General features: G+C 36.5%; 2 protein-coding genes across 2 annotated transcripts; both read left to right on the top strand.

The window, feature by feature from the left end:
* Window positions 1-5,357: 5,357 nt before the first annotated feature.
* Window positions 5,358-9,178, top strand: LOC133720470 (uncharacterized). The gene is made up of 6 exons (XM_062146802.1): window positions 5,358-5,771; window positions 6,534-6,766; window positions 6,845-7,103; window positions 8,128-8,307; window positions 8,410-8,565; window positions 8,726-9,178. The coding sequence occupies exons 1-6, from the start codon at window positions 5,742-5,744 to the stop codon at window positions 8,891-8,893; spliced, it is 1,026 nt and encodes a 341-aa protein (XP_062002786.1). The 5' UTR covers window positions 5,358-5,741; the 3' UTR covers window positions 8,894-9,178.
* Window positions 9,179-17,792: 8,614 nt separating this feature from the next.
* On the top strand, window positions 17,793-18,561 carry LOC133727449 (precursor of CEP9-like). Its single transcript, XM_062155027.1, has one exon. It carries the CDS (start codon window positions 17,880-17,882, stop codon window positions 18,330-18,332), a length of 453 nt encoding a protein of 150 aa, XP_062011011.1. The 5' UTR covers window positions 17,793-17,879; the 3' UTR covers window positions 18,333-18,561.
* The last annotated feature ends 6,609 nt before the right edge of the window (window positions 18,562-25,170 follow it).

Here is a 25,170-nt window from a genome sequence, read left to right as displayed (position 1 = left end):
ATCCAAGAGGGTTCAGACAACACAGACACAACAAACGATCTCCCCGCCGCCTCCTTGCTCTTCACGACGTCGGTGTGGAGAAGCTCAACCAGACGGCCGGAGTGGGAGGCCCACTGGACAGAGGAGATGTTGAGGTCGAGGGAGAGATCTCCTCTGATCAACGACGTCAGGAAGTTGGTCTTGGCCTTGTTGCCGTGGAGAGACCTGGAGGGGCCGTCGTAGGCGAGAGCTGCTCCTTCGACGTGTCAAATGTGCCACACCCTTGTCTTCTTCCACGGTCCAGCCCTTAGATTTGTTTTTCTTTCTTTGATTTGTACTGATTGAATTGAGATGATGAATTTGATGATGAATTGAATACCCAAAATACGAATTAGGGGTTTTGTTTTGAGAGAGAGAGAGAGAGAGAGAGAGAGAGAGAGGCAGGAAAAATAAAAAAGAGAGAAAAATAAATAAAAAATATAAAAAAAGAAAGTGAGGGGTATAATGGTCATTTTGAGACCTGTTGTGTGAGAATTAGAGAGAATAAGGACTAAATTGTTTAATTTAAAAGATGAGGGACTGAATTGTTTTTCGGTGCAAAGTACAGGGAGTAACAAGTATTTAATCCAAAAAAAAAAGTAATTGAGGGTAAAATAGACATTTCAGCATGAAATTGATGCCACATCAGCAATTTAACAGACAATTTGGACGGAGCTTGACGGCAGGGACCAATTGTGAGGAAATTGAGAGTTCGAGGAGTTTTTAGGTGAAATTCGAACGTCAGAAACTGAAACGACGAAACCCTATAAGTATAGGGAGTAACCAGTATTTAATCATTTGAACTATTTTGAGTTACGAAGGCAAGTTATTTGTATGGTATATATAAATCCGTATGAAAAGCAAAAAAAAATATAAATGCACTTCTGAACCTTAATGACTGGATTTAAAAGCTAAAAGTTATAAGTACGTCTGATCATAACGCTTTAGATATCTCTGAATCAATCGAAATTTCCATCAAAATTTCTCTATAATCTCACATCTTATTCATATTTGAGTAACATGTAAAATACCTTACGAGTCAAAACTAACTTATTAGTATTGATATTTACCTATACATCAAATAGACATATGATATTTCGTAAAGTGGAACCGATATATCTACCCACAGTTAAAACCTCTGTATCAGAATTATTTGCAGGCAGAGGCTGGTCTCTTCCCTAGCATCAGTTCAATTTTGTAATGTCTGTCCTTAATGTGAATTTGATTCCTATGCCAGGCTTGACTGGTTTCAAACAATGCCATCGATTATTAATCAATGGCTGACACATTCAAACAGTGTGCCTTTTTTTCTTGCGAAAGAACTTAAATTTGCAAAAATTATAGAAGCAGTGCTTTGTTGGTCCTCATGGGCATGGAAGGCAGTCAATGATTTTCCAGGGCATGCCTGGTTGTGCCCACTAGTAGGTTGTCTTTAGTAACCAGAGGTCTCCAGGACCGAAGTAGCACTGGAATCAGTGGAATGTAGTCTTCCTTTGCTTGCTTGCATTATTCAAGCTGTGTTTCATTGTTTTCATATGACAAGGATTTTGGCACTCACGTGTTTTGCCAGTCCCTTTCAGTTTTTGTCTGCAAAATTATAAAGCTCGATGTGAGTGAGTGAAATTATAAGTAATGACTAATGACAAACTTGGATTTGTGCGTGCTTCACTAGTGCTTCTTAGTTATACACTTATACATCTCACATGTCACTCACCTTTCAGTTCTTGCTTAAACCCCTTTTTACCCCACAAATCAATACTTGCCAACAAGAAGCCATATTATGTTTTCTTTTTCTTTCTTTCTTTGGAGGAGTAAGCGATGGGTAACGAGGACTTTACGATAATGACTCGATATATAAAGCTTCTACTTTATTTGTTTTTCAAATAAATTGATTACATAATGTCGTTGGCTGGATTTTGGTTAGGGCCGGGGGCTCATTAACTCTTGGAGAGTCGAGTTTATCCTTGAGAACGAGTATAGGTGGATTCTTGCGTGTTAGAACTTAGAACTATATATGAATTGTAAACACAAATCTATTTCAAGATGAATACATGAACATTGAGATTTCTGTGTAATCCCAGTATCCCAGAAACAAAAACTTGGAAGAATAGCAAACTTACTTGAAGAACTGGATTCATTCAATTTGAAACTTCTTCTTATTACATCTTTAGATTTTTCCTATAAGTAGATGAAATTGTTTGCATGAAAGAGAAAAGAAGAACGTGTATCAGCAAGGACTAAAACCTGATTATATATTGAGTTTAGCCATGCATGTAATTTTAAATTTGTCTGGATCAGATTTATCTTATTAAATGTATTCATTTGAATTTGAAATCAAAACAGATTAATGAGGTGGACTTATATGATTTAACTAAGTCTGCAACCTCAGTTTGATGCTTGAACTCGATACCAGCCACATATATATATGTTCAGTCTAACACAATGTCTTGTTCTTGAGATAACTAACATTGCGCTCTTCTTTTTGCAATTTCCTTGTTTCTCAACGGCTGGAAAACAAGATTGATTTTGTTACGGTCTTTTTGTTGACAAATGAGAGTGATGTGTGGTCTTTTTGTTGAAGAATGAGAGTGATTTGGGCATTTGGCATCACTGGCTTATTAAAGAAGGAAGAACTGGGGCCTTTTAGTTCATAATTGTGCTTGTTTTCTAGAAGATCTTATATGTTTTGCTTCCTTGGGTCTTTTATCTTAACAATTTAAGGCTTTTTTTACTTAATAACTGTATTACTAGTTGGTGCCTATGATTGTCGGTTGTAAGTATGTTTTGATGTATACTTTTTAGGCATGGATTTGTTGAGCTATGTATAAGATTGGATTATGCATGGTCCTGTCTTGTGTTTGTTACAAAATGGACATTAAATCCCAGAAACTTCCTTGCCAGCAGTGATCATAACTTCCACTCTTTGTTTTAGACTTCAACTTATTATGTTCTCTCTTTTTAGGCCTTGCCAATAATGATCAGGATAGTTTAAAATGCAAGCAATGACTAATGTGGTAAAGTACTCGTATAGATTCTTCAACTATAATATGATGATAACATTTCTATAATATGAGACGGGAGAAGGTTGGTTGTCAAACACTATTCAGCGTGGGTTTAACGTTTTCTTTTCATATCATATCCGTCCATGTCTTTCTCTTGTGAGACCTTGAATCTTTCTTTCTTTTATTTTAATTTCTTTGGTCATGCATATATAGTATTCAAATCTTTGAGCATATGACTCATTCCACATGTTAAACCAATTGTATAAGCTTGAATTTTAAGCAACTTCGATCGTAAATTGGCTTCTCCAATCACTTATTTGTTTAATTTCTAGTTAAGATCTAATTGGGGTTGAAGATTCATGTCATTGGATTAATGGATTTATAAATGAACCCAGCACTACTAAACATTCATTTGCCTGTTTTTTGAAGTCTTGAGACGTAACCAACTAATTAGCTGTAACCCACATATAGGTCATCCTGGATTATCACAGGAGTCTTATCTAACCAATAGTCAACACTATTGGTTAGATAGTGTTGACTATATTACACTATTTATTATTATTAATAAATAAGAGACAATTGTACATCGAGGGGGACATAGTACATACACCTTAAGAAATAGAGCTGTAACCCACATATAGGTCATCCTGGATTATCACAGGAGTCTTATCTAACCAATAGTCAACACTAGCAAGGTGTGCTAACCTAGGACTCTAGCTAGGAGCAACCCCATTTTTTGCTTCACGATAAATAGATTGTAAACTAGTAGAGGGAAATGCGCTAAAAATGTCTATTTATTTCGTACTAATTAGTATTTAAACAATTCTAATTTTATTGATTTGTTGCATAAAAGATTGTTAAATGATAATTAAAAAAAAAAAAATAGGGCCAGTATGGCTTTCCTCAAGCCTTGACCATTATGAAACCGCATAATACATGGCGGAACATTGTGTCCAAACCCAAAATACAATAAAAATCAAGTAAACATTATGAAATAATAACCGGAGTTTTAACTAAGCATATATATTTTGACAAACACCTATTAGTGAAGAGCAAAGTTGACTATTACATTTGCTTTACAATTGTGGTAATACACTGAAATTGTTAAATGATGATGCATAAAAGATTGTTGAATGATGACATAAATATGAAGATGCATAATACATGATCCATACAATTAAATAAAAGATAGCTCGGATTAGTGCTTCCAAGTTAACTTTGAGTAACTAGTGTCGCAATCACAATTTGAGTGCTACAAGTGCACCCACATATGTTCGGTAGATAACTAATCTATATATTATTGGACATTTGGTGATAATCAACATCAATGTATCACAATCTACAGTTCATAGTAGTTTTTGACATCCAAAAAGAAAACGTTTTGATGGGTAATTGTGGATCACTCTAGGTCTCCATCTCTTGTAATAGGTTTCCTTACGAGGGTTCCTTTCAAGAGCCCGCTCTAAAAGCTTCAAAACTACCATATAAAAAAGGACTAGTTGCAAAATATGTGGATATTGCGGGTATGCTTATCGTATTGAGTTGTTTTGTAATAGAAATTCTTCCAATGTTAAACTAATAAATAGGCAAATTCTCCGAGTTTTCAGAATTCTCTCTTATTCTCTTTATCGATCATATGTTTGTTTTTCTTAACATTATTTTTATTTTTCTCTTTTGAAGTTTGCATCATATAGCACTCCCTAACCCTATTTAGTAGTTTGCAGTTTCGCACCACCTTATTATTAATCCAACGTTTTATGCCAATTACATATTATTAGATGAAAGTCAATAGATGAGCAGTCTTTATTTGACATGTTAGGTTAGGTGTTCTATCAAGAAGAATCACATTATGACACCTCATAATGTCACTTGTGCTAAAGCACCTTACAATTCCCTTAAATAACATAACAGCTCATTTCCACTGCACTAAACACAAAGCACTAATCTAGTAGTTTAATACTCTAAATTTCATCCTGCTCATACATAGAAAAGGAAAATCCTATCTAACCTTATGGTACCATAATGTATCATATTGTGCCACTTAATGTTTATGTTTAAATAGATTAACAGATTTCAAGCAAGATGATTACTACCTAATAACAAATTGACATCTTAATTATCATTTAAATTGTTATTAACTTATTAGGTAGCAAAGCATCTTTGCTTAGAAAAGTTCTCAAGTGAATTATATTTTAAAAATCAAAAGGTATTTTAATTTTATTTATGCTTTATTGGGAAAACAAAATTATTAAACAAATTATGATTGCTAATAATCTACAGAGAAACACAGGTCAAAGTCTACAGAGGAAAACGAGAGCTTCGCTCTGTCCTCAGAGGTGTGTGCTTTTGTTTGGTTTCGACTTGGACTTTGGACTTTGGACTAACCAGATTACACGGCATTTGGGGGGTCGTCCATGCAATTTGCTTTGATTTAGATTTTAGCTTTTTGGAAGGGGAAAGATCTACAGTACCCAACAACGAATAAAGAATCCCAGTTAGAGACCGAGAGGGAGAGCCAGAGCCCCCCTCCCTTTTTCTCTCTTGGGTTTTTTGGGCGGCCAAAAAGCTCAAAAACCCAGGCGGCTTCTTTTTCTCACTTGTCTCTCTTTTCTGTTTGAGGATTAGCAGCTGTGTGTTTAGGTTGGGGATGAACTGCTGAGGCTGTTGAACTCGGTTTGGAGGTTCTTGTTTGCTTTGTCTATCTCTGTTTCTGGTGAAACAATGGCGGAATACATCTTGGGTTTCAACAAGGTGCTGCCTTTTTTCTTTTTTCTTTTTGCTTTATTTTGTGTTTTGGACTTTTCAAGCTCACTTTTTGTTTGAATTAAAGTAGTGGGTTTTGCTCAAGGTGCTGTTTTTGCTTGTTTATTTTGTTGTTTGATTTGAAAAGAAGTTGGGGGGTCTGAGATGAGATGTGTTCTGGAAGCATAGATGGGCTGTCTTCGTTTTCCTTTTCCAGTTTCCAATTTGGTTAGTTTATGTGAAAGGTGTTAGCTTTCAGTTTTGTGGTTGATTCATGGATGTGGAAGAATAATGTATATGGATTTGAATGGAAAACTTTGCCGCTTGATGCTTAATGCTTGCCACATGTTGGATCTGGTTTCATGCCTTGAACTTATTTGTAATCAAGTTTTCTGTGTCGTTAAGATTAGTACCGTTCAAAACCCAGTTAGATTTGTATTTCTCTGACTGGGTTCTATTTTCTGAGTTAGTAGTAGAGCCGGTATTGAGTGGTTTCATGGATTTCTAGACTAATTTGTTGTTGTTAGTGTTACTTGGAGAACCTACATTACAGCTATGCACCCATTACATTTACAACCATTGCATTATGGTGTTCTTCTAGTTATTATATGGACTTAAAAAGTCTTAAGCATTGTTGTTAGTGTTACTGAGAGAACCTGCACTAGTAATACTACATTTGAGCATGTTTATCACAACCTTTCCATAATCTCTCTTTCTGAAAGTTTTTATTTGAACTCTCTCTCCTCCCTCCTTTCCCCTTTTGGTTGACAGGAAAGTTTGATTATAAGGCCATCTCCCAAGAAATCTCCTTTGTTTCTGAGAATGATAGTCTTAATGTTTGCAATGGTCTTTGGAGTTTACATCTGCTCGATATGTCTAAAGCAGATAAGTATCGAAACTGTGACTAAATTCGAAAGCATCAAAGTCATCGGAAGGCCTTCTCATGAAACCAAACTATTAGAAATTCCTTTTAAGCATTATCCGATGCCTGAAACTTTCAGCAGGTAACTTAAAATTTGTACCCTTCTGCTTTAAATTTGGGAATCTTAAGCCTTGTAATTCACTGTTTTGGTCTTTTCTAGGGCTGAATGTGCACGTAATCCTGTGAGATTCTTTGCAATCTTATCGATGCAGAGATCAGGGAGTGGATGGTTCGAAAGCCTATTAAATAGTCACAAGAATGTTAGTTCTAATGGAGAGATATTTTCCGTTAAGGATAGGAGGGCAAATATTTCTTCAATTGTACAGACTCTAGATAAAGTTTACAATTTAGACTGGTTCAGTAGCGCTTCCAAGAATGAGTGCTCTGCAGCAACTGGCTTCAAGTGGATGCTTAATCAGGTACTTAATGTCTTTAACTTGAGGCATATAATCGTATTCTATTGTGCTTGTTGATTATTAGAGAACTTTTCTTTTTAATGAGTAGTAACAAATGTTTAAGAATGTGAATCATATTGGTACCTAATTGGTTGTCAACTTTGTAGCAGAAATTTGGTTTAATTAATATGCTCGTTTTTTGATGCAATAAGTTATAATCAATAAATTTGTGTACTGATTTGATGGATGGTTTACTCTTCTAATATCCTCAAAGTAATTGTTTACTGCTTAATCTGCCCGGTTAACTACTTGTTTTTCTCACTCTCGATTATGAATTTGTGTGATGTCCTGCTGATTCATTAGGAGGTAAACTCTTGATTGGTTCCTATGTGCTTTATTGTCTGTGTATGATATACACCATATCAAGTGATGTCCTTGAAGATTGCAATGAAGTCCTTTTTCAGATATACATTGCTCAATCTGATTAGGACAGAGTTTTCAGTGTTTGGTTGATAAAAGGAGAGATTACTCTTGTGGTGTAATTTTAACCAAATGCAGATTTTGAAGTATCCCCCGTATACTGTGCTCTAGGTTTTGTTCCCTTACCTGTTATGAAAACGCAAGTACCACTATTGTCCACAGCTTCCCTGAGATCTGGATTAACATACAGTGATGAATGTAAATGTTGGGACCATAAGTTAAAAGTTTGATAGCTCATAAAAGCTATTTGCTAACTGTAATATTTCCTTCATAGGTACACCACTGTATAATAATATCTATTCCTTGAAGGAAATGTATGTGTGATTTTCAAGTTTTCTGAAGCAATCAACTAGGTTTAGATATGTAGTTCAATATGGTAGACAGTGGAAGTGCTAACTTAGGCAGGGATAATTGAGCACCATAAAGAAGTGTGTCTCTGTGATTGGTGTGTGAAATATGCATTATTTCTGAAGAAACTATGGATATTCCTCTCTCCCTCTCTTCTCTGTGTTTGCCTCTTTGTTTGGGGAAGCTATGGAAGAGCATAACTAACTTATGGCTTTTGCAGGGATTAATGGAGCACCATGAAGAGATAGTAGAATACTTCAATCGCAGGGGGGTTTCTGCAATATTTCTCTTTCGAAGAAATTTATTGCGCAGAATGGTCTCTGTTCTTGCTAATTCTTATGATCGGTATGCTAAGCTATTGAATGGAACCCACAAGGCACATGTACATTCAGAAGAAGAGGTCTCTCACTGTCTCTATACATATTTGTATGCACGTATTCCTTCCTACCTTCCCTAACATTCATGATACTGAATTTTAGCTGGTGACTTCTTGTATATACAGGCTGATACACTGTCAAAGTACAAGCCTACTATCAATTGCACGAAGTTGATTACCGATCTTAAAGAAATGGAGTCAACAGCTGCAAAGGCCATAGAATGCTTCAATAGCACCAGACACATGGTGTTGTATTATGAAGATATTGTCAAAAACCGCACTGTAAGGATCTCACTGGGTTATCTTTTAATCCTTAAGAGCTATTTATTCTTAAAAAATCTTTACCATTTTTTCATTAGTCATCTAGGTACTGTCTGTTCACTTGGAGACAACTAGCATCTGATTTTGTATACATCTACTGAGGGTCATCTTTCCTGTTCAGGTCTTAAAAGATGTTGAAGAGTTCCTGAGACTTCCTAAGAAGAGATTAAAAAGCCATCAGGTAAAAATACACAATGGACCATTGGCAGACCACATCAGAAACTGGGATGATGTCAAGAATACGCTAACAGGAACACCATATGAATATTTTCTCCACTCGGATTATTAGACGTAGTCCTCTGCTAACTAATTTAAGTCTGGTGTAAATATCCACTCAAGTTATATATTCTTACCCCAGAAGGCAGAAGCTGACAGGATATTGCCCCTGCTTTGAAAATTTTGGCTGCAACACTGCTTGGTGTTTTGATCCTTGTTTCATATCTCATCAACGAGTTGTTGATGTGTTTAATCTATATCTTGTTTTTCTTTGTATTAACCAGAGAGACACATTGTATATGTTCAGCTAAACATTGTGAGTGAATATGCAATTCTTTAATTTATGTTTTGTTGGGCTTGTCCTGTTTTTTTTCAAGCATTTATGTCATGCTAGTACTTCGGTTAATGTGACTTCTGGGCTAAACCCTAGTATTTCGCCATTATCTGGGCTATTCCCACAGTCCCACATTTAACACTTCTTTTATCTGAATTTCACCCAAGAAGGAAAATGAGAGATTGATGGTGATTGTTGGGTACTAATAATAAAAGAATGTGGGCCGGGTCTAGAAATTTGTATAGTGATACATGGGCATTTGTTCTGGCCCAAGAAAGATTACGGTCCAATATATTTGGTTGAAATGTCTTGGGCCAAAAGGTGAAGGTTGTTCATATCTTTTGGAGGGAGAGAAAAACCCTCGAATTTTCTGCGACTTCGAAGTTATTCAAAGTTTTGAAGCTTCAATTAGAGAAAGGTTGAAAGTAAACTGACATGCCACGAAACCAACATCCCTCCGCCTCAACCAGCTCTAGGTGAGGAGGATTCAATCCTCTTCAGGATGGGAATTGGAATAATAAATTCTGTAGTGAGAATTGAAATACTATTGCTCTTATATGGCTTTCTCGAGTTTGTTTATATGTGACATATAATGAGTTCTTTTTAGAGATCACTTTCATCTTTCACAAAAGGAAAGGAAAAGGAAAAATATGTAATTCATTCATCTGATGTATCTACATATGTATATTGACTCAATATGTGATTGATGCACTGTTGAATCTACATTGAACTCCATCACTATATAAACAATGCATCTCACTTTTCCTTGCAATGTGTGAAAGATATGACTTTCCTTTGAATCTACATGAACTCAATCACTAAGTAAACAATGCATTACATGAGATCCATTTACATGTATCATTTTCTTTTTTTTTTGAAAGGACATGTATCATTTTTAATTTTTTATAGCAGACCAACTTGATTGTATGTTGCTTTGCTATTTAAATGTGTGCGATAATGATGTGGTCGATTTTGTAAAAGATAAAACCTTTGATACAATGCCTCGAAGAGACAACAAAATATTGTACGCAGGACATTTTTTTTTCTCTTTAAAGATGCCTCTACCTATGGAAGTATTATCAATCAACAATTAACAGCTTTTATCTCTTTTGAACAAGTTTTTTAGAAGAGATAAAAATGTGAAAAATTTAAGGATCTGTGACTGGATGTACATAGTCTCAATATGAGTTATATTGACGCATTGGAGAATCTGCTGCAGAATAAACCATTCTAATTAACAAAACACAATAAGAATCATTGTTAATTGTGACTATATAAGTAAGATACTTGCCTTCTTGGGAGGAAAGGGGACAGAGAAACAGTACGGCTTGTTCAGAGTTCATGATACGCATGCGAGGGTGGATGGGGGCCTCTTTTATAAACACATGGGACGACTGTAAAGCTATACTAACAGCCAACAAAATTAGCACTATATATATATAATGTAAGAAACTCTTTTCAGTTCTCAGTGTACGTTGTTAAATCTAGCCGGTAAAACTTCCAGTACTTGACAATTGTCAGGGTGTTTGACTGGAGCTACTCTTTTACCTTTTCTGTGAAGAAGAATATTGGTGAAGAACAACAAATTTATAATGAAGATGCAACCAACTAAACAAGGTAGAAATTAGAAAAGCTTTATTTTTTTCAAACTGAGAATAGTGGGAGAATCAGAACCAGTGGTCTGGCCTCCATGGACCTTTCATTTATTTGTTGCTTCTTCAACTTGTTATTTTATACTTACATAAATAGTACTGCCTGTACTATGATTGGTTAATATACGTCCATTAGTGATCTATATGAGCACAAGTTTGAAAAGGTTGGTTGTGAAAAAATTATAAGAGTACGCATGCACGGCCACACCAGCTAGCTAATAATATTTCTTTTGCTGTACTGCACCGGCCGTAAGAGAAATATATAGAAATTAACTAAGGAGATAGAAAGATTATGTAAATGGACGGTTTGCTTGCTCATGCAAACTGTTAACAAACCATCTTTAGGGTTTAGGTGTGTGGGTTAGTGTTATTTAATTGTGCTCTCTCTCTCTCTCTCTCTCTCTCTCTCTCTATATATATATATATATATATATATATATATATATATTGTTTCACTAGGCTTTTAGTAGGTTAACTTTTGGGATAAATTTTAACAATATTAGAACTCAAATCTCTAACAGTTTCTGATTTTCTTTTTGTCAAAAATTAAAGGGGTGATCGATGAGAAAGAAAGGGTGAGAGTCAAACTCTTGCATTCCTTGCATAGTACAAAATATTAGTGTTCTATCACAAGAAAAATTATACACAACCTAATGATCTCACTTAACCCTACTCTTCATAGGAAAGTAACAGAAAAAATACAGATTCTGAATATATAGATCTTGAAAATCCTACTCTTACTTCTACAAAAGTAGATGCTGACCTGTCTTTTAATATTTATGGGGGGTTGGGGGGAAGAGAGCACCATCTTAATTTATATTTATTTGGTAGTTATTGAACTTGAGAGATTCTGATTGGTTGGCACTTGGCAGTTCAGGCCTAGTTGTGCTCTCAGCTCTATATATACTCATGCAGAGGGAAGTCTCAAAGCAATCACAGCTTGATTCAAGGCAGGGTTTGCTAAACTACTCTACAGCAATAGTTTTACTGCATCATTCTTAACTAATTAAGTTGATTCAGACTCTAGCCGACTTTCTTTGTGTCCTAGTTAATTACTTAGTCAGTTTCATATTTGAGCTTCCACCTTTGCTCTCCTACCAGCTCCTCGATTCGCAGTATGGCCTTAAGCAAGTCAACCTTCATTGCTTGCACTTTATTCCTTTCCCTACTTATAATCTCAACCTGGGAAATTCAGTCCGTTGATGCAAGGCGTTTGATTGATACTAGCGAGCTCCAAACTCTCCACACTGATCAATACAAATCAGTGGTTCATAACGAGACTGAAACTTCAAAAGCAGTGGTCGTATCTCCCCCAACATCAGTGACACCACCACAAAGTGAGGTTGCTAGTGCAGCACAGCCCCCTCCTCCCGCCCATGGCATAGTTGACTTCAGGCCCACGGCTCCAGGTCACAGCCCCGGTGTTGGACATTCCACTCACAACTAGCTGTAGCTAGGGCTTGCATCTAATATCCCTATGTATGTGCCACATTGTATTGATAAGCGTTCCCGTTACCCTATAAGATTCCAAGAAGTTTGTACAGATTAATTTGTTTTTAAAATGTAGTTTGGTTGCTTGATTATCAATAAAATTTGTGGTTTTCTATAGCTTTTCTCTCATCTCTATATAATCATCTCAATAAGTATAGCAAAGGGATATACTATAAACTATAAGATTACTTTACAAAGATTCTAAACCCTAATTATTTTACGAGAAGTAGAACCTAGGAATAATTGACTGTCAGATTTTTGTATGGCGTGAAACTTCCTATAGGGCGATTACAGTTAGTATAGAGTAAATTCTGTTAAGCATGTTAACGATGATATAGATCAAAAAAGCAAAATGAAAAAGGATTAAACACCCTAACGACAAAGCAAAATAAGAAGCTAAATGTGCAAGTGAAGGAGCTTGATCACCAAGACCAGGAGGAATTAATTTGTCAGCCCTAAGAATTCGGAAAATGATCTTCATGAGGAGGCAGTGTAGACTAGCTATTGTGAAGCGTATATACATAGTTCTCCTATCGTGAAGCTTAATTTTGACAGTTTCGTGGTTAACAACATATAACTTCTTAAATTTTGTTGTTAACAATGAAAAGCTACAGCTGGTTTAGTAACCTGTATAGATTCGGATGTTCCTCGTCTCCCTTATTCACTGATTCTTTCAAGCTAACCAACGCTAATGTCCTCCTTACTGATCAAATATCAAGCTCTTAAAGGTCTTTCCTATGCTCTCAATAAAGGCTTTCTCAAGTTACTCAGGGGATCATTCCGAGTTGCTTATTGCCTTATTGGTGAATTAGCGAATCATCTAATAATCTTTGTTTTTCTAAAAAATAAAGTACAGTTCAAACCAAACTGATATCTTTCCCCAAAGGGAAAAGAGGATTCAGCCCATACCCTTAGGATTAATCTTCTAAATTTGTTTGGGGTTAGTTTTAATTTAGTCCTTTTTTTCTTTTCTTTTTTTTATTCTGGACAACAGTATAACTCCTCACCACACCTCTGATGTCAATGAGAATTGAACCCATGACCTCCACGGTGTTAATTAGGCTAGCTAACCAACAGATCACGGCTCACTGACAGGTTTCGCTTTCATTGGTATAAGTTTAAGTATTTTCTTTTCTTAATTATACATGTGTAGATCTTGAGGACGATATTTTTAAATGTAAGTCTCGACCTAACTAGTTTTGCAGGTCATCACAAAATTTTTAGCTGATTAACTATAGAATCAGATTAAATCCTTGCTTATAACTTCAAGGTCAACTTCTCTTATGAGATTCAAAATCAGATAAGTGAATCCCTTGTCCACATTTCAGAGAGTAAGAAGCCAAACTTATTGTCCTCATTACTCAATCATAGTCCATATCCTGATCGAGAAGCTAGATGCAGTAAGTAACCATGCATTTCTATTTAGTAAGCATGCATGCATTGACACATTTTGAGTGCACAAATCAAAAATGGGCCATCATGCATGCGTTTGATAACGAGCATGCACATCCATGAGGCTCAGAGCTCTGTGTTCCAGAAGTACATTGCCCGCGCCGGCGGCCGGCCTTAACAAATACTGAGTTTATACTTTACAATACCTACTATTCTATGTAAAACATTTTCGCACCTTCCCAAACTAAGTAGTTCACATTTTATTCACTGTTCACTGCACTCATTTCATTTTCTACCGAAAGCAGAGAGTCTAATTGCATGCTTGTGCTATCAGATGGGTGCCTTAGTAATTAATTAATAGAATGTTTATAACTTAATGCTGTTTGATTAATTACATGCATGTGAGGCTTCACTGACATCTATATCATAATGATATCCTCCCCTCTTTTTTTCTGGTGAACCAAAAAGATATCCTCTCTTGATTCTTGAACAATGCACATTGCACGTTGTATATTTTTATATGTGTTTTGAGACTGAGCACTACAGCAATCAAGTGCGCTTTTGATCTGTGTTGTATATAAATATATGTAGGTCATTTGTAAATTATGTTTAGTTCAGTGCTAAAGGGAGGGCTCTCTGAAAGGCCCTCCTCAGAGCGAGGAACGAATAACAGCTAAGCCCTTTTCCAAGATTCTCCAATTTTGTTAATTCCATACAAAATGGAGGGGAGTGGAAGCATGGGGCTCATCATTTGATTCAGCTTGACTCTATTAGGCTTCAAAAGGAGATTAATTGAATCAATTTGTTTAATTTGTGACAAAGTAAAGTGGTCGGGACCCGTCCTCCACAGCTCTGGGGTGTAACTAGCTAGTGCACTTTGACTTTGACTCTTTTTTATTCTTTATTTTTTTATTTATTTATTTTTTTTTTTAAAAAGGAGGTACTGGGAAGGACCACAAGGAGGCACGCAATGACCTTTTTTACCCGAAGTCCAGCACAGTGCCGCGCCAAAGACGCAGCGACACCCCCCCCCCGGGCATCGAGTACACCAAATAGGTGGGCTTGCCCTCCCCGCATAGTCTTTTCCATACACAAGGCTCGAACTTGAGACCTCTGCCTCAAGTCCCTCAACTTGCTTAAGGAGCACAGTCAACTTGCCAACTGAACTGGACCATGTGGGTTGACTCTTTTTTATTCTTTGACCATAAGGGTTTTGTTTTTTTTTTCCTTCAATTTATTGGCAGCCATCGGTCAAGGACAAACTTAAAACCCAAACCACAAAAGGGGTCATATATCAGAAAACAACGTTATCACAAAACCACTGCTTTGTCATCTGCTGGCAAAATTTGGAATGTACGTATGATGTTCATTTCTCCACAAGTGATTATCAATTTTTGAATAGAAGCAACACAAATTTGGTCATTGGGGAAAAAAAAACAAAATTTATTCTTATGAAGTAATTTGGTCAGTTGAATCATTGGTAGTTTGTTTGTCGGTTTAAATTAATTAAGATTATCAACAAGAAATGTAAAGACACATTAGCACACTTAATTCGTTGTTGAAAGCAAAAGCTAGCTTGATCTCAATTCAAATTCGACAATTATATGTACATGCGTTTTCACTGCATCTACTTACTCCACGTACGTACGAAATTCCATAAGAAGGCCATCAATCTAAAAGCATACTCCAAGTTACAAATCCAATTATTGCAAGGGAAGTCTTGCCACTTTTATTAGTATGTGTTTAATGGTACAATTAGGCTTAATGGCCCAAAATATATGGGGTTCACGATGACTCTCAGTTATGGGTAACAAGGTGTTTTCTGGATTTCCTATACTGCAAGTTAATAATTAGGTTCTGGTTTGAGACAGAACAAACTGTGAAAAGAATATGATTCCATATCATATGAGCAAACTACCACATCGGGAGTCAAACTTATTAACTATAAAATGATATAGCAATTAAAATTCCATAAAGAAAGTATAGTCCCTAACTCCTGGGTCAAACTCCGAACAGTAAATTTGCAAAGTGGTCATTACTAACCACTTAGATTTGGTCAAATTTCGGCGGTATATATAAACCATCCATGATCACTAACCACAAATAGCTTTCTTATTAAGTTAGTGGTATTTAGAAATTCTTTCTTTATATGCACGAATGCCACAGATCTATAGTAGTGCTTGACTATTATGCATGCGCAAGAAGTCAGTTAAATTAGATTCGCAATCTTAAAGACAACGATATATATGATACAACGCTCTTTATAATGACAAATTTTAAAATAAAAACTTAATATCGTAATCTTAAAGGCAACGATATATATGATACGAGACTCTTTATAATAAAAATTTTAGAATAAAAACTCAATAAACTTAACTTCTTGTGCGGTGTTTTGAGTGACTCGCGCTATAATGAGATTGATTTCTTTTGTAGTTGAATATGGTTTGAGTTACACCCAATGAAGAAGGATTTTCATGCCTTTTCTAGGAGTGATATATTGCAGGAAATCATGATCGATATTGCTCAAGGAATCTTCACCAAACGTGGTTCTATTAATAAACTGCAGCTAGAGCTAATCATTCAACCCATTTGAAATCTGAGAGAGGAAGGACAGATCTGTTTGAACACTTGAATCTGTGGACCAACAGAGTTCTAATTAAGCATGTAGAGTACTAGCCCTTCCACATACATATAATAGTATACACCCATAATGGAGAGTACATATTAGGATTATATAGTTAATTAGTAACTAATTAGCTAACTAATTAACTATATAATCCTAATAGTACACACGAATCTTACTTTGATGCAAACTTAATTAGCTCTGTTGTATTCATCCTCATTAGAGTACTAATAATCACTTAGCTCTTCAAGCAACACTTCAGCACATTGAAGGGTCAAATATCATACAAATCAAGCACCATGTCCAACGCACAACCACTGCCTTCAAAGTTAGGGAAGGAGCAAACAATACACATATATTAAACCAAATTTCCTTACATGCACATCAAACTAACGACGTTCTCACACGCAGCTCATTGTGCACGTAATGCAGCTAAAAGGAAAGAGAAACAATTATGAAGAAGTGGAAAGTGGAGATGAAGGTTGGAGGATTTGAACTGAACCGAAGGCATCTTACTACAATAGTTGAGCTTTGATACCATCGTGTCTTTCTAATAAATGAGAGGATAGATAAATAAATAAATAGAAGAAGAAGAAGAAGAAGAAGAAGAAGAAGAAGAAGAAGAAGAAGAAGAAGAAGAAGAAGAAGAAGAAGAAGAAGAAGAAGAAGAAGAAGAAGAAGGAGCAGAAGAAGAAGAAATTAACATGCACCCGAGCATTTCACATGCGCCGAAGGGGTTTATTTTGGGCCTAGGAAGCCTTTGGGTTCCCCTTGACAAAGTCAAAAAAAAAAAAAAAAAACATGCACCCGAGCATAATAGTGAAGCAAAATGTTTTTTTTTTTTTTTTTTTTTTTTCGTAATATGAAAAGTAATTGGTTTTGAATTATAATATTTCTATGAAGAAAAGAGAGATTAGTATGAAAGTGGCAAATGGACTAGCAAATGATTGAGGAAGATCTTTCCCCTAAATATTTAAATACCAATATTAAACTATATATGTCTGGTCATTATGATATACTCTCCTAATTATAGTAAGTTCACCCATTGTCTCACTGGATCACCCACTATTCACTGATTTTTAGTGTTTATTTCCACTCTCTGGGTCACCGGCACAGTTTCCAAACTGACCTGGGTCATCGGGTCAGTTTGCAGGTCACGAAAGTAACCCAGAAAGTGATTTTGGTGACCTAGGTCAGTTTGGAAACTGTGCCCGTGACTCGGAGGGTGAAAATAATACTAAAAAGCAGTGATCAGTGGGTGAGCCGGTGACCCAACGGGTGAACATGCTATTAGAGGGCCCGGAAAAATGTTGACTTATAAATGTACCGTCCAGATTGAAATGTCATGCAAGTCCACAATTTTTGTTTATTCTATAATAAGTAGTGGTTAAAATCTTAGCAGTGCTTACTCTGCTAGGATTATAAATACCCACAAAGATATCAACTTTGTTTTCATGTCTCCTCATTGCTTCTACAAATCTTTGGTTCCCTTTCAGCTAGATTGAGTTTCTCTGATCAGACACCAAATTCAACCATCAATCAGTACTATTCATTCTCGTTTCCAGATATGGAAGCTAAATGTGCTATTCTTTTTGCCCTAATAGCATGCCTTGAAATTGTGTCTATTGAGGGAATAAGGCCCTTTTGGCCAGAAAAAAAAATTGCAGAGACGATCGTCATCGATACCATTGAAGCTAACTATAAAAGAGAATTGGGAGAGCAAAGCAGCCATCCCAACAACTTGAAGGGAGAAGTCAAAAGTGCAGTGGTGAAGAATCAAGGACACTTCGGTAAGTCAGGAACTGCAGCATACAATGACGAAGAAGATTTTCGACCTACAACACCAGGTAACAGCCCCGGTGCTGGTCATAAGTCATTACAAGGCAGCGAACCAAAGACACTAGTGGGTGTTGGGAAGTATTTTGCTACAGGAACGAAAGAAGATTACCGGCCAACCCAACCTGGTCACAGCCCTGGTGTGGGCCATGCTCTTCAAGAAAATGTCAAACCAAGGCCATAGACGTACAGAATAGCTGGCTTCCTCTGTGTGTGATATGTAATTAGTGTCATTTATTTAGCTTCTACAGTACAGTTACCCTAGCTGTGCATAGAATTATCTTTCTTCCTTGGTTTCAAGTCATAGGGTAACTGTACAACAATTTAGTTACTTATAAGTAACTAGATTGTTGTGTATTTATATCTCTATATCATATTATATATGCTTTCTTGTGATAAACTGATCGATAATAAAATTCGCTGTTGGATATCTCTATCTCTCTATCTATATGTATATCTGTCTCTTATGTCCCTAAAAGCAAAGTCATAGGATCCTGGCTCAGTGATTTTCCCCTTGTCTTTTATATTTAGCAAAATAAAAAATAATAAAAATAAAAGAACAAACATTTTTTTTTTTTTGAATAAATGATATCAATCTTTCATTTATCTCAAACCAGAATGGCCACTACATATCATTCCACTGCCATCACCAGATAGACATTAAACAGACAAAAAGTTGTAGTGGTACCACGTTAGTACATAGGAATAGGTTCAATTCATTGAACATCTGGGACTTATTTCTAGCTAACCTATCACACTATGAAACAAAAACATAGTACATATATAGGCTCACTACAAACATAAAGCACATAAGTAAGATTAGCTGGATCAATCCTCCTGAATCCCAAATATGAAACATAGAGAGCGGGAGCCCGCTTATTGGTTTGGTCCACAAAAGAGCCGAAGTCCAAAAAGCACTCCCATCAGTGTTGGACACCCAAAGCCCAATTGATTTCAGCACTTAAGTTAGGTAATTGGGTGTCCAAATTGAGTTGGGCAGCCAGCGCTTGGGCACCTCTTCTCCTGCACCTATCTCGGTCGTGGCTAATAGCTCCGCACCCTTGCACACCATCATCAGCCACGCTGACCTCTACCTTGCGCATAGACACATTTGAGCGCCAAGACTCTCACCTGCCTCCTTGAGGCACTAGAAATGCATCTTGGCTTGGAGCGAAGCTACACCACCGCCAGGCTGCTCTTTGCCACTCTTGCAGACCGGACCACCGCTACGCTTGTAGACAAGATCACTGGCGCCCCTACAGATTTGACCTCAAATCCATTCACCTCCCTGTTTTGGGTACAAAAAATCGAGCCGAACGCAATCACTTGCGTTCGGCTCAATCCAATCATCACCACCTTCAAATCAAGCATCATAAGCCAACTCGAGATGTCGTAAATAGCAAAAACACACATCCCCATGAAATTCTTCCTGTGAAACATGACGGAACTCAACGATATCTCCTTTTTGAGAGGGAATTCTGGTTGAAGAATCGTCAAAACAAATTACATTGAATTGTCGCAAGATAACGAGAGGCAAAGATGAAACGTTTGCTTGGCGATGGTGTCGGACACCAGTGATGGAGTCCCCAGCCATGGGTTAGCTAGGAGGCGGAGAGAAAGTTTTGTCATTCTATATTTAATTGTGGTATGATTATCATATCCATAAAAGAACCATCATCGACTGTTGTGAACTATAAGTAATATCATCTACTCGATAACTGAACAATAAACTTATACTCGGTCACCCCTTAATCTAGAATCTAGATCCAAAGGTGCAAAGAATTCTTTTTAAGTTTGAGTTCTTTTATTTTCTATCGTTAGATCTAGACCAAGAGAAGCATTGATTAACTCATCACTAAGTAATTGTATACCACTATATAACCCATACTAGATGTATTTAGGCATAATTGTTGGGCCTTTGTTGGGCGTACTTATCATCTAGCTCAAGTGAGGCATGGTGAATCTTAATTGGCTCATATGGTGTACAAGTTTCGCTTTGGTCATGATATGAAGGACAATATTGTCTTTTCACTTGCTAATTCGTGATGTGACAAGCTTAGTGACCGAGTCTCATTTGATTAGTCAATTGATTTCTTACTCAGTTGTGCTAAACTGTTTTTAAATCTAATCCAATGGTGGAGAATAATTAGGTAGTTAGAATGATGAGTTTTTTTTATTTCATTCGCCACCTTTGAATTTGGATCTAACATATCAATTGACTTTACCTGAATAGGATTGTCTAATGACCACTCCATTTTTTTTTTTAAAGAGCTGGTGCGGCTGCTCTCAAACCTTGTTTAATGAAACCATAGAATACAGGGGGGGCACATAGAACCTAAACCCCATATTACAATAAGCATCGAGATAACATCCCGTAATAATAACAGAAGTATCTACAAAATCTATGTATTCTAATATGCACCAGTTAGCAAAGAATGCTCTAACGGCTACTCCATTTGTTTTAACGAAGCGGTGACATAATGGAAGGATAACTCTATCAAGAAGAAGCATCAATACAAATAGCACAGCTTTCCTAGTATGTTGCCGCACGGAAATAAATTCAGCGACACTATGTTTCATCCTACCACTAGGAGGTTGTGTCCATTTGATCAAATAAACGGCTCGCAGCCTCGCTAGGCCAGACAAGGCACATTGAGTGTGCATACAGGGACAGAGCCCACATCGCTCTACTAAAATGTTGTAGGGTCTTATTGCCAGCATAAAGCCACATTTTACTAAAAGTAAAAAACAACAAAACATAAATGACAAACATAAGTAACATGGGCCCAAAGTCAAAGCCTAGGCCCAAACACTGCCAAGCCTAAGCCCAAGTACAAGAATGCAGCAACAGCGCCGCCACCATCTCGTATGAAACACCCTTGCCAACCCACCACCAGCAACGTCTCCACCTCCACCCCCTGTGCGCCAAGCAGTCACCCTCCAACCCATATCACATCCTGCACGAGTGTGATCAGAGCCACCACGAAGCAGATCGGACCCCGCACAAATCAAATCAAAACCTGCAAGAATTAGGTTGGATGCAGCACGAATTAGATCGGAGTTAACCATCCAAAACCACGCACTATCGACCCCATTTGGATTTCGCACCGCCGAACTCGAATCCATCCCTAGAAGACCACACAGCAACACCAGCCATGCCCGCCTGCCCACACACCGCCACCACCACCCAACTTCCCCTTCAAATGATCTGGACAGCGGTCCCATCACTACATCACCTTCACTCCGACTGGGCTTACTTCGGGAAGACCCACTCTTAGACATAAGGTCGTCTCTGTCTCTGGCCCGTCCGACGACAACTCCTCAAGGGCGTGTCGTCGGACAAGGCATGAACTCTCGATAGAAAACGACCAGGTGCGTGAGGCACATTCTTTTTACTAGCACAATGACCACTCAATTTATCATTAATAAGTGTATAAAGTAAAGGAAAAATAAGCTAAGGCCCTATATATTTAATTTGAATTTTTTTTCCCTATTTTTTCTGCACTCATTTAAGGTCTTGAGATGCTATTACTATTCCATTTTCACCCTTAGTGGTGGTAGTTTTTCAATTTAAACATTGTAAATAGCAAATCAATTAATTGTTTCGCGGAAAGTAAACATTAGGAAAGAAAACTTGATCCTTTCTTGCATTTGGGATGCAAAAGGAAAGGAAATATTTTCCTGAAGGAAGGGAAAATAAAGGGGAAAGTGGTTCATTCCAAACCTCAAATGAATCACTTTTTTCCCTTATTTCCTTGCATTTGCTACTCACAACATATTATTTTATTGAATTAATTACAAATTTTTTTACAAATTTTCTGATAATTTTTCTTATGTTTACCAAACAACATAATGAAAAGTTATTGAGAAATTTCATTTCCCTTCCCATGGGAAATACAAATGAATTATTTTCTTTTCCGTGAACCAAACAGTCTCAAAGAATAAAAGGCGCTTAAGAGAATTGACAAAAAACAATTAACAACAAATTTTTTGGAAGAAACCCTAATAATGTGAAAAGTTAATTCTAGAGTGCTAATATCAATTGTCATTTTCATTATGATTTTTCGGCTTCTTTTGGGCGTGATTTTTATAATGAATTGGTTGAGTATGAGTTAAATAGTTCGCAAAAAGTTAGGACCACTAGAAAGTATGAAGAAAGAAAATTTATATCTTTCTATTTAGGGGAAGGCCAGCTCCTCTGCGCAAAGATATAAATATACCATAGTTTCTTTTGTGAAACCCTAACAATAAAGCTGTTACTAGTGTCGCCGGATTTATTTTCCGGTGGCAACATAGTGGGAAAGCTGCTCTAATTAGTATATTATGGCTTCGAGTAAGCATTTACTTTCCGGTATGTCACCACCTTTGTAAAGCGAATAGAGTAGCCCAATGTGCACTCTTCGCTAATTGGTGCTTTTTAGAATACATATCCTTAGTTGAGACGCCTGTTATTATCTCGGGTGATTCTCTTAATGCTGTTTATGATTTGGGGTTTAGGCTATATGTCCCCCCCCATGTATTCTTTGGTTTCATTAATGACTAAGGCTTAAGGGCAGCCGATCTGGCCCTTCCTCAAAAAAAAAAAAAAAAAAAAAAAAGCTGTTACTAGTTTGCACGTTTTTTCAAGAATTGAGAATAATGCATCAAACACCAAGGGCCAATCAAGCACTTTTTCACATATTGATGTATATATTATATAGAGAGGAAGACAAAAGTTCAAAAGAACGATTTAGCAAGCGACAGAAGGCACATGAAAGCAACCCTCGATCATATGTTGCAATATGCTGAAAGTGATATTTGATTTGATTACGTCTAATATTTGTTTAACCTAAGAACAAAGAACTTTAATATTTCACAAAAGCAAAGAAAGAAAGAGACTTTTTCTTTTCCTGGTCAGGAGAAAGGGACATTTTACCGCTAGGAATTATTAACAAGATGATATATTACATATATTTAAATTAATCTATCCAGGTTTCGTTAAGTGAGAGCAAGCTAGATTTTTTTTGCATATCTTGAAAACAAATGGAGATTGCCACATTGGTATTAGTTAATTAGTCCAATGTATCTCTTTCAGCCAAATTAATCCAGCACAGCTGGAAGTTCCTCAGAAGTGGGAGCTCATGTGGCAAAGTAAGATTTGACTTGTAAAAGATATATGATTGGGATTCCTACCTCAAAAGTTACCAGCTCTTTTTCATTTTAACTTCACGTAAAACGCATAAGATTCATGGACTTAAACTCATTTAAAAGTAAAAGCTAGCCCTAGCTTGGTTGGCATACATATTAAAGTTTATAAAGTTTATTTTCTGGGCAGCCGCAAAATTGAAAAGGGTCATGAACTGAATCCTAGCTGCTAGATTCTTAAAACCACACGGTAATCAAAGAGATTATATATACTAATAGCTGCTAATGGTACTACATGTACTACTATAATAGCCTTTATTAACTTTTGTTTAGTTTTCTTGCGCAGTAGTCCTGAACAGACCCATGAGCCAAAAATTTTAATGACAAGTAGGGTGATCGTAGACAAAGAGAATCAAATAGATAGTGAGAAAGATGCACAGGATTTGAAGAGTCAAAATCGTCTCCATGTGCATTGAGCTTGTAGGTAGCTCCGATCTGACAGTCTTTGACAGTTGTGATTGCATTACATATAGTATAGCTAGTTGCCATGGCCGGCTTTTGTATTAACTATATACGAAGAATCTTATGCAGCAAGTGGAACATATATAAGGTGACCTCTACTAACGTTAAGTTTTGATGATAATATATATTTGAATTGATGTGAATAGTGGCATAGGTTAGGCCGAAAGAATCCTCCTCCACATTCTTGGCTCAGGTGTGATACAAGGGCCAACTTGTGTTCTTAAACAAACAGTTTATATGGGAGGGAGAGTAGTTTTTCCCCCAGAAGAAAGAAAACAAAGTTGTGAATAAGTTTATGCTAAGATGTTCAAGTCTTGAAAATGCAAGACAGAAACGGCAATCGAAACCAGTTCTCTGGTCCTAGCTGATATGCTAATGTTTTTGGTCTATGCATGCATGTCAGAGGAATACTGCTTAATGTAAATATCAAAGTAACAATAGATCTAAGTTACTCGTATAAGCTCTGAATACTCATTGTGATCAAATGCATTTAACATGCCTATACATGCAGCATGCTTCTGTTTGTTAAATATGTGGGATGAACGTGACCCGCAAAAAGTGCAAGTACAGGCAATATTGTTTTGGGATGTAACTGGAGATTAAAGAAGTAGAACAAGAAGAAAAAAAAAAAAAAAAAAACCATAGATGCATTTCGGTTAATTATCCCCTTCTAAATTTTCCTCTCAATATATTAAAAAAAAAAAATATGATGTGTTTTTTTTTTTGGTTAAACCCGACGAAGCGAGGATAATTTATTTAAAAAGGGAAAGAAGAATAGTAAAGAAGGGATGTGTTTAGTAAACATGATATACATGTCTTTGTTCAAAAACATTTTGCAGTACATGACATTTGATGATACTCCTTCGTGGTTTCATTGATATATATGATACATCCGGCCTATATATAGTTTGTATATATAACTGTATATAGCGATACTTTTACGTATGATATAGGATTTTCTTTTTCCATACTATTTAACCTATAGAATCTATCACTTTCTTACGCCTACCCTAATTCTATTTGAGCTGGCAATATGCATAGGTACTTACTGTTACCAGTACTTCTCATATATGACATACTTACAGTAAAAACGAGCGTTGTTTAGCAAAATTATAATTTACTAATTAGTAGTACATGTTCACAGTTCACTGGCATAGCTGTTCTAATCAATATTCAATATTTTCAATGTAGAGCATCTCACGTTATACGCAAGGAATCTTCCGTAGAGTTTGGGGCTACCTTCAGTCGATCTGTCTAAGTTCCTAGCTAGGGTTTCCCATTTCAATTGTTTTTTTTTTTTCGGAGTCCGTACAGGTTATTCACTCTATAAATACCCCTGAAGTGAGGGATTCTAAGTATCTTCATTCCTTACAAGT

The sequence above is a fragment of the Rosa rugosa genome, chromosome 1 (genome assembly GCF_958449725.1).
Source record: "Rosa rugosa chromosome 1, drRosRugo1.1, whole genome shotgun sequence".
NCBI lineage: Eukaryota > Viridiplantae > Streptophyta > Magnoliopsida > Rosales > Rosaceae > Rosa > Rosa rugosa.
The sequence above is the reverse complement of the archived record's forward strand: the minus strand, read 5'-3'. Positions and strand labels throughout refer to the sequence as shown.

Excerpts from the sequence above, each read along its gene's own strand:
- LOC133727449 (XM_062155027.1), top strand. The coding sequence starts at position 17,880 with ATGGAAGCTAAATGTGCTATTCTTTTTGCCCTAATAGCATGCCTTGAA.
- LOC133720470 (XM_062146802.1), top strand. The coding sequence starts at position 5,742 with ATGGCGGAATACATCTTGGGTTTCAACAAG. Across the intron at positions 6,767-6,844 it reads ATGCCTGAAACTTTCAGCAG|GGCTGAATGTGCACGTAATC; the intron begins GTAACTTAAAAT and ends GGTCTTTTCTAG. Across the intron at positions 7,104-8,127 it reads TCAAGTGGATGCTTAATCAG|GGATTAATGGAGCACCATGA; the intron begins GTACTTAATGTC and ends TGGCTTTTGCAG.